This window comes from Megalobrama amblycephala, linkage group LG16, assembly GCF_018812025.1.
Source record: "Megalobrama amblycephala isolate DHTTF-2021 linkage group LG16, ASM1881202v1, whole genome shotgun sequence".
Lineage (NCBI taxonomy): Eukaryota > Metazoa > Chordata > Actinopteri > Cypriniformes > Xenocyprididae > Megalobrama > Megalobrama amblycephala.
Window position 1 is genome coordinate 27,767,328 of NC_063059.1, and position 14,589 is coordinate 27,781,916.

The following is a 14,589-nucleotide window of genomic DNA, read 5'->3' on the forward strand; positions in this document are numbered from 1 at the left end:
TCACTGTCTCTGCTGTGGTCTTTTGAGCGTAGAATCTTCTATTCCTCAGCTGCGCAGCATATACCTGACACGACTTCCAAGTTGCTCTTTGTAGAAATGAAGTTTTATTTACGGCCGGGAGATCACTTGTCACAACAACAGAGTGAGTCTCAATGAATAGAAAGATACATGCACATTTAAGTCTTACAGTTGAGTAAAAATCAATGTCTTCATCACTGTGATTTGTTCTGGTGATTGGTTTGTAATGATCTAAGCTAATCATGTGACTGGTCTTTGACCTAAGCATCCTTAGTCTGCATTTTCTGTACATTTCATGTTGACATAAAATATTTCCATCACATTCCCCCCTCTGATCGTTTTTACACGATCACATTCTCAAATCCGGTTGCATTATCTCATAAAATGACCTGCTTTTTACCTTTATCTTCCCATACAGTTTCTTTCTAAAATCCTCTGATCTTCAGCTCTCTCTGTTCTCCAAGTATGAAAAACATTTTCCTCCAACTTAATAATTTGTACATACAGTCCTTCCCGCTCTCTTCTAATACTTCTTGAATTAACTTTTTTCATTAATGCATGAATACATTTAGCAGTACATAAAATTGCAAGTGCTATGATAAGCAGAATAAGTAATAAAAGCATAAAACAAACTTTGTAATTGATCCTAAAAATTGAGATAACATTATTACTGGAATTTTTATTGTACAAAATCAGAACGATTTGCTGGCCCAAAGTTGATCCCAGACTCCATGCTTGTCTGGCTGGCCCCACAGATGTCTCAACATTTTCATTTCAGAGATGTTGCGAGATCTTTTCAGCAGGTGTAGTTCCTCAGCTCTGTTTGCGTGTTGTCAGGTTAGTGAGGTTTGCAGTCCGACACGTGAATCCAGGTATCATCCTCGGCAACCTTGATGGCAGTGTTGATTGTCAGGATTATTTCATATGGCCCCAACCACCTCTGACAGTGCCATTCCTTCCTCCGGAAGTCTCTAAACCAGATCCACTGTCCTGGACTCCTGGCTCGTAGGAATTTTGCGGTTCGTCACCTGAAACTGGCAAAGCAGCTTTCACCTGCGAGTAGATAGACTTGATAGCTTTAGTTAAAGACATCATACTTTCTCAATTGTTCATCAATCGCCGCAAGTTCCTCCTGGGAGGAGGCTCGAATTCCACTCGCATAGGCCAACCTGTAAGAATTTCATGTGGGCTGAGTATGTCCTGGTCCCTTTTCAGGCTCTCATGGCCATCAAGACTATTGGAAAGGCTTGAACCCATGTCATACATGTTTCTGCTATAATTTTACACAATTTAGGTTTTTACAGTCTGATTTGTCTTTTCCAGTCTGCCACCATTTTGGAGTTTGTCAAATTTATTCTCAATTCTGTGATCTCAATATCACTGATCAATCTTTCTGGTACTCCCCACCTTGGGATAACTTCTCTTATTTAGAGCTTTTGCTACAGTCGTAGCATCAGCTTTTCTACTTGGAAAACACTCAACCCACTTTGAAAACATATCAACAATGTCAACTCAAAGAAATCCATCGTGATGTGCTGAAAAGGAAGTTTAGGTGTGGAGTGGGCGGAGTAAGTTTGTGGCTTACTTCGTCTTCCCACGTTATTCGCTGCGCAGATATAAAGTTCTGACAGAATTTTTCTGCCGCAACTGTAAATCCTGGAAGTTCCAATTAGAATATTCATTGCCAATTTTAAGGTGTGGTCTGTCCCGTGAGACCACTTTGCAAAATTTAGATACAATTGTTTTGGTAGGAAAGTTTTTTTTTTTTTTTTTTTTTTTTTTTCCATCTTTCCCCATCTTTGCATTTTGCACCCCCCTCTGACCAACGTTTTCTCTCCTTGTTGCCTTTTTTTGAATTTCGATCAATGTTAGTGGGAACTGAAATTTTTTTAAAACTGAGTCATTTGTGACTGCATCAGCAGAGTGTGCATTGCATGTGGAATAAACACAGTTAAAGGGTGGAATGCCACCATATTCGAGCATGCTAAAACAACTTCAGTAGCGGCGGCTACCAAACGAAGGCACTGTGGTATTCCACGTACGACAGTGTCTAATCGTTTGAGGTAATATGCAATCGGTCGACGGCGATCACAGTGGGGATGTGTTAAAATGATAGACATGAACCCCATTGTTTTTGGAAACAGAGCTCAAATTTTTTTTTTTTTTTGAATAGTCAGACATGGTGCATTTGAGAGAGCCAATTTCAATTTTTCAAATGCAACCTGTCATTCCTCTGTCCACACCAATTTATCAGCTAGAACTTTCTGCTCATGAGCTGCTGTTAGTAAAGGATTTGAAATTTCTGCTTTATCTTGGATCCATGGCCTACAATATCCCATAACTCCCAGAAATTATAAAATTTGTTATTTTGTGACGGGTTCCGGAATTTTCTGAACTGTCTCAATTCGTTCAAATCCTAGCGCGCAACCTTTTGCTAAAATGAGGTGACCAAGGTAACTAACTTCCTGCTGTAATAACTGTATTTTTGATTTTGACACTTTATGTCCATTCTCTGCTAAAACTCCAGTAATGCGCGCATATCGATCTCACAGGTGTTTCTGTTGGGAGAACACAGCATCAAATCATCTATATTCTGAATTAGGGTACTTCCCTTCGGGGGAAAGAATCTTTCCAGATTTCTAGAAAGTTCCCCAGAAAACACACTTGGTGATTCTTTTGAGATCAAATTTGGGTTTGTTCTCCTTGCTACACAGCCTGTGAACCTCGATTGCCTGCATTATGGATCTGCTTTTACCCCTTTTTGGTTGATGTAGTGTTTCCTACAACTATCCCAAGTCCAGTTCCCAATTTTTAACTGGGTAGTGAGCCAAACTATCATATTTGCCCATGAACCTTCTTTCTTTTCCACAGAGATGTGGGGCTGGACTGGTGTCTGATAGAAAAAGAGCAGATTGAGCAGGTGTTATGCAGAGTATTGCTGGGAAACCAATAAAAAGCAAGATAATTTTTTCCCTTGGTGGTCTATTAAAGTATTCCTCCTCATATACATTGTTCCTATCTTGGCCTATAATCCTTGAGGTACAATGTAGATGAGGTGGTTTTTGCTAAATCTGGCAACATTTGTTGATAAGCAGAGTATGGATTAAAGGAAGGCGTTAAAGCCCAATTATAATACCAGTTTGGTGTAATTTTCATAAAAGCACCCCTGGAATTGAACACTTCCATAGCATCGTTTGAAGTGAAAATGATCAACTCCAATTTGGACAATAAATCTCTAGCCAATTAATTTACATGGCATGTAGCAGAAACCAGGAAAGAATGGGTCACCTGTTTCAGCTTGTTTGTTACCCTCAAAGTCAACAACCAATGGTATGCCAGATAATATGGCCCCATATTTGAGTTTTGCCAGAAAGCTAAATTTGGAATTTTTAGAGCGGTCTCTGGAGTGATCATAGAAAATGTGGCACCTATGTCCACCAAAAAAAAAAGGTAATGAATGTCCTTCAACTTGAATAGTCATTATTGGATTTGGTCTTGGATTGTCAGTTTTTTGCAATAGTTGTTTTAGTTGAGTGTCTCCCACCTTGTCCTCTTCATGGTCTCTCACATTTGATGATGGAAACCAAAGGGAGGGAGAAGATGGTTCATGTTTGAGATGTTGTTTCCTCTCTCTTTGGCAATCCTTGGCCCAATGTCCTCTTTCATCACAGACTCAGCAGCAGCAGTTTTCCACTGATATGATGGACCTTGGCAGTTTCTTGGAGATGGCATATTCTGGTGGTCTTCTTGACTCCCTTCAGCTGCTTTGTGATTGCACCACAGTCAAGACGTGTGGGGTATGCCAGCCTCATTCAGTCATCCTGTTCCAAGCAGTCTGCTTCCCAGGAGTGTCAGTTACCTCTGCACCTGCATTCATTCTTACAGTGCTTGCATGAGTTAAAAGCATCTTCACCAGTTCCACATACCTCAGTCCATTTCAAAGCCAACTTGTTGCTGAAGATAGCTGCCCAGTCTCGGCTTGTGGGTCTGTATGTGGCATCAATGTTCTCCTCTGCTCTGATAAACTGCTCCACACCCTTTTCTAGGTCCAGACGTGCAGCAGCCACATTTGAAAGTTCCTCTAAGTTCCAAGAGTTCTAAGTTCGCTCCACCCATTTAGGCTCTCCTTCTCCAGGAAAAGACAAGGCCTTCTCCATGCTTCTTGACTCCCCAGTCTGGCCTTGGATCTTGTTGTTATGTTTCTCATCACTTTTTTTTTTTTTTTTTTTTTTTTGAAAGGAAGTGATGAAGCAAAAGTTCCTTTGAATATTCTCTCTTGCAATTTGATTTATTTTTTTATTTTTTTTATTTTTACCTCCTCCTGTAGCAATGCCAGTGGCTCATCAGTCTCTGTGTCACTGTCATCAGGTTTAATCTTTTCCTTTTCATTGATTGGGGCAGAAGGGACCTTTGCTTCCTCAGTTGCAGCTGCCTGGACACTTTGATCAGTCAAGAGTCTGTAGAGAGGGGGACAATGGCTTACGCATTCCACATCCATATCTTCCTTTTCCGGATTCTGCTTTGTGGTTTGCACTGCGTTAAGAGCTGCAGGTTCTGTGGGACATTTTCTTTGCGGTTTCTGTTGCTCTGCCCACTGCTCTGCTTCTCTCTCCCACTTGTTGAACAGCACCCAGTCTACCCGCTTCTGCTGCTTCGAAGGCAACTGCTTTCTGGCTTCTTCTAGAATTGAAACACTCAGAGTACCGCATCAGTCAAAATACCCTTTTGTCAATTTTGGCCACTATTGTATCTGTTCAATTTGTCCATTACTCAAATTCCATTTTTTTTTTTTTTTTTTTTTAGGGTCCCTTCAATTCAAGGACCACATCTGGTTTACCACAGCAATTCCCCATTCTATTTAAGCAATTCTTCTTTGCAGAAAGGAAAAATAGAGAAAGATCCCTTTTTTTTTTTTTTTAAAGTGTGAAAGCAAGTAAATTCTTTTTTTGCAAAAATGTAGAAAAACAGTAGTGATAGTGTTATTATTTTTTTTTTCAGTGCCTCAATGTATTTCTACAATTCTCCTGATTCCTGTTTGAGTAGGAATAGAGTTTCTATACAAAAGTGTAATATTACAAAAAAATAGTCAAAATTTCCTTTTCTTTTCTTTTCTTTTTTTTTATCTTGGTCACCCAATTTCAGACATTCAATGCAGTATCATACTCGGTGATACATCAATATATAAAACAATATCAAACTACAATTTTTTATTATATTTTCTTAGGATATGGGATATTTCTTAATCTATTTCATTCATATAATTCTATACCTGAGATCTCAGTTCTGATATTTCAGAATTGTTGTTATTATTATTATTTTTTTTTTATTATAATTATTATTTCATTCAAACAAAGAGCAAGTTGTAGTCTGTCTTACCTTACAAGTTCTTCGAGGCCGTGAAAGGATTTGTCCCCCTCCTCCGACGGGTTTTGGTCAGTTTGAAATATGAGGAAAATGTCTCCTCTTGTGATTTAAATCAGTGATAAAAGAGGAAGAAAAAAAGCTTCCCTTTCCCGTCGGTGAAGGGAGAAGATCCTCAGGCCTCCTGGCTAGGCTCGCCAAAACTGTCGTGGAAATTCTCAATACAAATCTGACTTCACCACTGACAATTCAAACAACCTCCAGTTGTCAATATAATATATATAATACTCAGTACCAATACAGTACTACAGTACCTTCGAGGTAATTCCCATCCCGAATATAATACAATGCAATACTACAATACCATAGTACCTTCGAGGTAATTCCCGTCTCGAATATAATACAACATAATACTACAGTATCTCGAGGTAATTCCCTTCTCGAATACTTCTAATACATTTCCAATACTTTGAGGTAATTCCCTTCCCAAAGTAAGGTGACGGCGTCCCGTCAAGAAGCTACTATCACTACCTCAATCACACATGAGCACACAGGTCTTTAGCATCTATACACTCTCACCGTCCTTCTCAGGTGTACGCTGGTCCGACACAGGGTCATTAATACTAACTCAGAGTATTACAGCCTCACCCCGAGGGCGACTCTATAGTCTTCCAACACTATCACTGTCTCTGCTGTGGTCTTTTGAGCGTAGAATCTTCTATTCCTCAGCTGCGCAGCATATACCTGACACGACTTCCAAGTTGCTCTTTGTAGAAATGAAGTTTTATTTACGGCCGGGAGATCACTTGTCACAACAACAGAGTGAGTCTCAATGAATAGAAAGATACATGCACATTTAAGTCTTACAGTTGAGTAAAAATCAATGTCTTCATCACTGTGATTTGTTCTGGTGATTGGTTTGTAATGATCTAAGCTAATCATGTGACTGGTCTTTGACCTAAGCATCCTTAGTCTGCATTTTCTGTACATTTCATGTTGACATAAAATATTTCCATCACAACGTGAAGATACAACAGACACAAACACTGAGAAACAATGATTCAGACTGGAAAACTCACCAAGAACAGAAGGAGTGAGGATCCATTTAAAGGTTTTTCTTCCATTAGCACATAGACAGGATGAATACTGATCATCAGAGGAGGCTTTGAGAGTGTAGTCTGAGGAAGGAGCTGGAGTCACTTTAACCCTCTGGAGTCTGAGGCTGATTTTGGGCCCTGGAGAAGTTTTGACATGTTCTGACATTTGTGCTTTTATCAGTTGGTTATAAACATATTAATGACAAAAGTGTCATTACACTGTATTCAGCACAAACTAGGCTACCATAATATGTGAGGAACATGTATGTACATGTTTGTGTTTTTAAAGGAATAATGTTTATGCGTGGTTATTGAAAAAACAAAAAAAAAAAGTAACTGAAACAATACCTCAAAATGCATACTAAATGTTTTTTCACAAGACTTTTGAGAATTGTATATTTTAGTGTAGAGTTTTTGCTTCAAAATGATGTGGAAATGATCCTCCCTACTCTGACACATAAAACATTGTATTGATTTTAAATTTCTAAGACACTTTTTGTTTAGGTAGGCCATATGCGAAGAGGTGTGACTCTTCATGAATAATGAAGTGATTTACACCTGGGGAGATTAAGACCCTGCCCCTAATGAGCCGCATAATGAGCCATTCAGTCAGGAATGTGACTGAGTCAACTAAGAAAATGCAAAGACAAGACATATCATTGTTTTTTTTCTTTTTTCTTTAAAATAAAGTTAACAATATAATCCACATATAAACTAGAGTCAAAGGCACATTTTGTGTATACAGGCAAATAAAGGTAAGGTTTATAAAAAAAAGCCCACTTTTACACCCTATACATAACCTGCTTGATCACATATAGATAATCTTTGCAGCCCAATGGTCAGTGAGAGGTGGTGAACAGAGAATCTGAACAGTCACACATCTGTGTGCCATTTTTGAAAACAGTTCCTTTTCAACTGAAGACACAAGTAAATGTCACATGCCTGGCATTTCCAAGGTGTGTCTTGCCTTTTACCAAGCTGTACTTTGCAAAGCATGCAGTTCCGACGACCAGCGGTGGCATTATTCCTTGCATTTTGAACATTTTGAAGAGACTCTTAGGAGTGTGTTCATCAGCAGGACGCAGCTGTGGTCCAGGTTCCCGTGCAGGTAGGAATCTCAGAGTCTGTGGAACCATGTCAGTGTCATTATCTGTTTTCCATGACAGAGCTGAATGCCTGTTGCTTGTCTGAATGTTTTTCTTGGCCTTTTTTGCAAGGGGTTTTGGAGCACTCTCATTAGGGCTATAGCTGGAGAAAAAAATAACAGTGAGATGGTTATTACACAAGGAGCTATACTATTTGCATCATCAATAACTAATACTAATATAATGTTTATTATTGTATATATTAACATTACCAAGCACTAATGCTAATATATTGTGCACGCATAAGAAAGAAAGCCATACAGACACATATATACATACACTACCGTTCAAAAGTTTGGGATCACTAAGATTTTTAATGTTTTTAAAATACGTTTCGTCTGCTCACCAAGGCTACATTTATTTAATTAAAAATACAGTAAAAACAGGAATATTGTGAAATATTATTCCAATTTAAAATAACTGTGTACTATTTAAATATATTTCACAAAGTCATTTATTCTTGTGATGTCAAAGCTGAATATTCACCATCATTACTCCAGTCTTCAGTGTCACATGATCCTTCAGAAATCATTCTAATATGATGATTTGCAGCTCAAGAAACATTTCTGAACAATTGTAAACAATAAATGTCTCTTGAGTAGCAAATCCTCATATTAGAATGATTTCTGAAGGATCATGTGACACTGTAGACTAAATAGTACACAGTTATTTTAAATTGGAATAATATTTCACAATATTACTGTTTTTACTGTATTTTTAATTGAATAAATGTAGCCTTGGTGAGCAGACGAAACTTATTTTAAAAACATGAAAAATCATACCGATTTCAAACTATTGACCGGTAGTGTACATAGGCCTACCATATAGTGGGTGAACATGTACTTACTCTTTCTCATTTCCGCCTGTGTTGCTGGGTGCCCTCTTAGTGGGAATTGCAGGTGAATGTGAGAGTGATGGATCCACATTCCTAAAAAAAACAAATTGTAAAAAAAAAAAAAAACTGTTATTATTAGCATATAAGATACTACTCTCATACCATTACCTATGCATAACGGACAGGAAAGTAACAGGTATACAAGCATGCTGTATATGTCTGTCAACTGGCCATTACCGGACAAAGTGTGCGAATGTGTAAACGTTACAGTCTGCTATATCAGTTTGCACATATAGTGGGTAAACGTGTACTTACTCTTTCTCATTATCGCCTGTGTTGCTGCGTGCCCTCTTAGTGAGAATTGCAGGTGAATGCGAGAGTGATGGATCCACATTTCTAAAACAAACAAATTGTAAAAAAAAAAAAAAAAACTGTTATTATTAGCATATAAGATACTACTCTCATACCATTAGCTATGCATAACTGACAGGAAATTAACAGGTATACAAGCATGCTGTATATGTCTGTCAATTGGCCATTACCGGACAAAGTGTGCGAATGTGTAAACGTTACAGTCTGCTATATCAGTTAGCACATTTAGTGAATAGCAACACGTTCGCGCATTTCACAACCAAGCATATTTTAGCACATTCACGTCTATCATAATATGCTATTCAACTGCATGCAGTTAATCGATCTAACGCGTGTATCCAACGTATCTATGCATATTAATAACAAGTCGAATATCAACAGAAAAGCATTCTATTTATAAGCATTTTTATGAGATAAAGTTATATAGATAGATGTAAATATAAGGCAAATATATATGTACGCTTATATAAAAAAAACACGTCAAATAATTTAAGTATATCAACAGAAAAGCATTCTATTTATAAGCATTTTTATGAGATAAAGTTATATAGAGTTATATAGATAGGCCTAGATGTAAATATAAGGCAAATATATATGTACGCTTATATAGAAAAAACACGTCAAATAATTTAAGTAAAACTAAATCACTTACTCATCAGAAACTGTATCTTCAGCTGGATCAAGTCGCTCTTCAAAATACAGACGTTCATCGTCAGAGTCGTGTTCTTCTTCCGAGGAAATGTGAACTCTTCCTCACTGTCCAGGACCACTGAAGAGCCTGCTCACCTGAGTAGCGTGCCATCTTCCAAACGCGCAGGAAAGCGAATGAATCTGATGAAACTTGATGCTTTTTAAGACACTGTTAGGGGCGTTTACAGTTTGCATAGATCGCCTCAGCACATTATCTTATGAATAGAGCGCTCTGCGCGTGGGCGGGCACACATTAAAGATAATTAGGTAAGACAGGAGAAACAGTACCTCTCTTTACTTTTATACTGATTACATAAAGGGAGAATATTTTTTTTAGAATGTATTTGTTTCATTTAAAAGTAGACACTTAAAGCTTTGCAAAGACATATCTCTCATGTCCATGTAGCATGTATAAGCCGTCTATTTTAGTTACTTTTAGTGACGTTTTAGAATGATGTTTGCAGAGACGGAGATGGCAGGACAGCACACCCTGTATATTTTATTTATTTTTAAAAAGCACAAAGTTTTATTTTGATTGTGAGTGTACACAAAAAAAAGAAGACATTCTATAGTTTCAATTGATATATTACTTTTTATCATTACGTCTCTATGATAAAAAATGACGGAGTATTTTAAGTCTGTTTTGCTGCAATGTGAAAAAAAAACTGCAAAACGCGCCGGCGCGTTTTTAGACCTCAGAGTGTTAACCTGTCAATCAACCACACATGATTAGTGGCATATTTGATATGATTTGATAAGACTGAGTGTGAAATCTCACCATGATGCACTTGGACAGATAGCTGAAGACAGTGGCCTTCAGCTCAAAGATCTCCCCACGGATGATGGAGTAAGGCAGAGAGAGCTCCAGGAAGAAGGGCTGGAAAACTGTCAGCTGAGCAGGAGGAGCCAGACCCAGACCTTCAGAGGACAGACAGAAGGCCTCCGTCTCCCATGAGGTGATGGTGTCAGGAACCGTGACAGGAACCTGAACTGATCCAGAGTCCCTGTGGAGGAATTACAACAATAGGTATATTTGATTCTGACTCATACCCTTTTCCTGTAATAAATAACAACATTCAGCACAGAGATGATAAAACTTTTTTTAAAAATGAATTCAGAATCTGCAAAGTAAGCAGGGTATTTTCTGTCCTGTGGGTGTGAGGGGAGATGATGTATTAAAGATAAGTAATAAGATGAATAAGAAGAGTAAGTAATAAGAAAAATGTATTGATTATGCTTCACATACCCCACTTCAGCAAGTTCCCAGATCCACGTTTCAGGAAAGACGGTCCGAATCGTCACTGCTGGAGAATCTCTGCCGGTGTTACCAAAATCAGCCATTGGTGAAGCCCTACCATCCAATGAACCATCATGATAACGATACATCACTGGAAAAAACGTGATATTTTGTAATTTTAAGTGATATGTATGTGAACAGCACATCAAAATAACCAATTCTATATACAGTCATAAGTGAACAACAAACAGTAGGCAGATCATCTTTTTAATACACATTATTTTATTTTGATATACAGATTTATTTTAGTGTTGTCAGAGTGTTCTAGTTTCAGTTTATTTAGTTTTTATTTAGGGGCCAAGCACCAAAGTAGCTGTAGCCCTTACTGTATCTGTTTGTACTATTCTTCTTAATCTTTATTATTATTCCCCCCAATGGAAGTCTATGGCAGCCCTATGAACGGAATATAGGAAAATTATGAAAATTGGCACACTTAATGGCAATGAATAGTACTCTGACCAGCTTTGGAGTCTCTACCAACTCTATAGTGCCACCACCAATTAAAATATTCACATTTGAATTTCATTCTCATGAAAATGGACAGAGCCACACAGAAATGACTGAACAGAATTTTTATTTTATCTTTGTTCAAAACCTACGATGTTGTGAACTTAACAATGTCGACCTAAGAGGCTGTATCGGCCAAACTTTGATCAATCGAAACGAAATTTGGTCTCATCAGAATGTCTCGGTTACAAAGGTAACCCTCATTCCCTGAAGGAAGGAACGGAGAAGTACGTCGGACAGACCGACAAATAGGAATCTTGCTAGAGAGGCCAATCTACTTCAAGTGTAACTACAACGAGCCAATGAACATTGGCATGCAATCATATGCATCAGCTGCTCGCCTCGCAGCGCGGGTATATAATGAGCAGCAGATGCGTTGCATCTTCAGGTTTTCGCTGAGGAGCCGAACCAAGCAGGCGGCAGCATCAGCAGGACAACGACGTACGTCTCCTTTCCCTCCTTCAGGGAATGAGGGTTACCTTTGTAACCGAGACGTTCCCATTCAGTCGGTCACGTTCAACGTACGTCGGACAGACCAACGAATAGGAATCCCTACCAAAGCACCACAGGAGCTGCCCTCTTCCAGCGCTCTGTTGTAAGCCACCTGAACCCCCTTGCCTGAGGACGGTGGGACAGGGCTAACACACAGAGAGGGTCGCTCACTGCTGTTCCCAAACCCATTCAGTGAGACTATTGGATAATGCTGGGAAAGCGTAACATTTCGTTAGAAAAGGAACGCTGCGGAAGCCACATCCTTCCCCAAAGGAGTTATGTGGAGAAGTACATATGAACTAACCTTGTAGGTTGTACAACATATGGAAGAACTGGGGTGGCTCCAACTCGATGAGAGATGGGTTCTCCCAGAGGGAAAGACACGGGCTTCGTTTAGGAGCAACCGTGGAAAAAACCATATGGGATCCCCGTAGGGTCACACATATGGAACCCAGCCTAAATCCGGTTCTCAAGGATGCAACGGAGTATACGCCTGGCGCCAGATGCTCCGCCATGTCGGCTGCCGAAGGGTAACCGAAGGACTCAACAGGGTCTGCCCGTAGGGACTCTCTGGAGCAAAAGAGCGCATGTAGCACAGCAAGCCGACACTAAGCCGGGGCCTCTCCGTGCCTCTGACCTGAGGCGAGAACACGGGAGACCAGCTCGACACGAAGGCTATAGTATCTAGCATATGTGTTAGGTGTCGCCCAGCTCGCAGCTCTACAAATGTCTGTTAGCGAGGCGCCACGAGCCAGCGCCCAGGAGGATGCTACACCTCTCGTGGAGTGAGCATGCAACCTGAGTCAGATGGCATCCAGTGGGCCATCCTCTGCTTGGAGACAGCCTTTCCCTTCTGCTGGCCTCCGTAACAGACAAAGAGCTGGTCTGAGGTCCTGAAGCTTTGAGTTTGGTCTATGTACAGTCGCAAGGCACAAACTGGACAGAGCAAAGCCAGGGCTGGGTCTGCCTCCTCCGAGGGCAGCGATTGCAGGCTCACTACCTGGTCCCTGAAGGGAGTGGTAGGAACCTTGGGCACATAGCCAGGCCAGGGTCTCAATACCACGGCTGTCACCCGGCCCGAACTCTAGGCACGATTCGTCGACCGAAAATGACTGCAGGTCCCCTACCCTCTTGATGGAGGCCAATGCAACCAGCAGCAAGGTCCCAAGAGGGTATGGAGGGAGGTCGAGGAGGATTTAACCATCTCGCCCCCCTAAGGAACCTGACGACCAGGTCGTGCTGACCAACAGTTTTGCCATCTATGTGGTCGTGGTAAGCGGAGATAGCAGCAGTGTGGACTTTGAGGGTGGAGGGGGACAGCCTACGCTCCAACCCTTGCTGCAAGAAGGACAGCATGACTATGATCGAGCATCTTCGGGGGGTCTTCTCGATGAGAAGGCTCGAGGCAGCTGATGTGCCACTGCAGATGGGGTCCCGTCCAAACCCCTGAAACTGCAAGCCCTGCACCCCAGGTGGTGGTCGAGGCATCTGTGAAGACCACAGCATGCCGAGACACCTGTTCTAGGGGCACTCCTGCCCGAAGAAACAAGGGGTCCGACCACGGACTGAAGGCTTGGCGACACTCCTGAGTGATTGCCACCCAGAACATGCTGCATTGCCACGCCCATCTCGGGAATTTCAGTGGGACCGCTGTCCTGCCGTTGAACATATTCAGGCAGTTCAACACCGACTGAGCACGTTCCTCTGTGAGGCGTGCTTTCTGTTAGACCGAATCCAACTCCATGCTGAGAAAAGAGATCCTCTGCACCGGGGTGAGTTTGCTCTTTTCCCAGTTGACCTGAAGACCCAGCTGGCTGAGGTGTCTGAGCACCAAATCCCTGTGCTCGCACAACTGATCCCGAGACTGTGCTAGAATGAGCCAGTCGTCGAGATAGTTGAGAATTCTCTCATGGGAACAAGGGCTCCCTCCACGACTTTCGTGTAGACGCGGGGAGACAGGGCCAGCTCGAAGGGTAGGACTCTGTACCGATATGCTCGACCTTCGAACGCGAACCGCAGGAATGGCCTGTGTCGCGGAAGAATCGAAACATGAAAGTACGCGTCCTTCAGGTCGATCGCTGCAAACCAATCCTGGGGACGGATGCATTCGAAAATGGCACACTTATGAGCATCTTGAACGGTAGCTTGTGAAGGCTCAGATTCAAAACTCGCAGATCCAGGATAGGTCGTAACCCACCGCTCTTCTTGGGTACAATGAAGTAGGGACTGTAGAACCCTGACCTCATATCGGCTGGAGGGACCGGCTCTATCGCGTCCTACTGGCGAAGGACTGCGATCTCCGCACACAAGACAGGCATCGACATCTTTCACTGTAGTGAAGAGGACGCCCCTGAACTTGGGGGGACGCCGGGCGAACTGAATCGCATAGCCGAGCCTGATGGTCCGAATGAGCCAGCGAGACGGACTGGGGAGCGCTAACCAGTCTCGCAGAGACCGTACAAGCAGGACCAAAGGGACCACCGGCGTACCCGCAGTGGGGCAGCGAGGTGGAACACAGGGACGCAGTTCGGGGGGCTCTCTTTGCGAGGCGGCCCGAAGCGCTGCTGTCCGCTGGCGAAAGAAGAGGGGGATGAGAGTGGTGAGGTGCTTGCCCTCCCACTGCTCTCCGAGCCCTCTTCGGACCCGGAGATGAAGGAAACTGCTCTTTTATTGAAAATTTGGGTACCGCTGGCTGTTGGGCCAGCGGCGGAACACAAACAGACATTAACAAAAGATTCCCCATCCGGCCCTCCTCCGGGGGAGGGAACGGTGCAG

The 14,589-nt window shown here is 41.7% G+C and overlaps 1 protein-coding gene across 1 annotated transcript in view; it reads right to left on the reverse strand.

The window, feature by feature from the left end:
* LOC125249201 (alpha-2-macroglobulin-like) overlaps positions 1-14,589 on the reverse strand; it is a 39,791-nt gene that overhangs the window by 9,009 nt on the left and 16,193 nt on the right. Inside the window, exons 17-19 of the mRNA XM_048161433.1 lie at positions 10,765-10,906; positions 10,297-10,522; positions 6,459-6,585 (exon numbers count right to left, since the gene is read on the reverse strand). Coding sequence (XP_048017390.1) covers positions 6,459-6,585; positions 10,297-10,522; positions 10,765-10,906 — 495 coding nt within the window. The remainder of the gene's footprint in view (positions 1-6,458; positions 6,586-10,296; positions 10,523-10,764; positions 10,907-14,589) is intronic.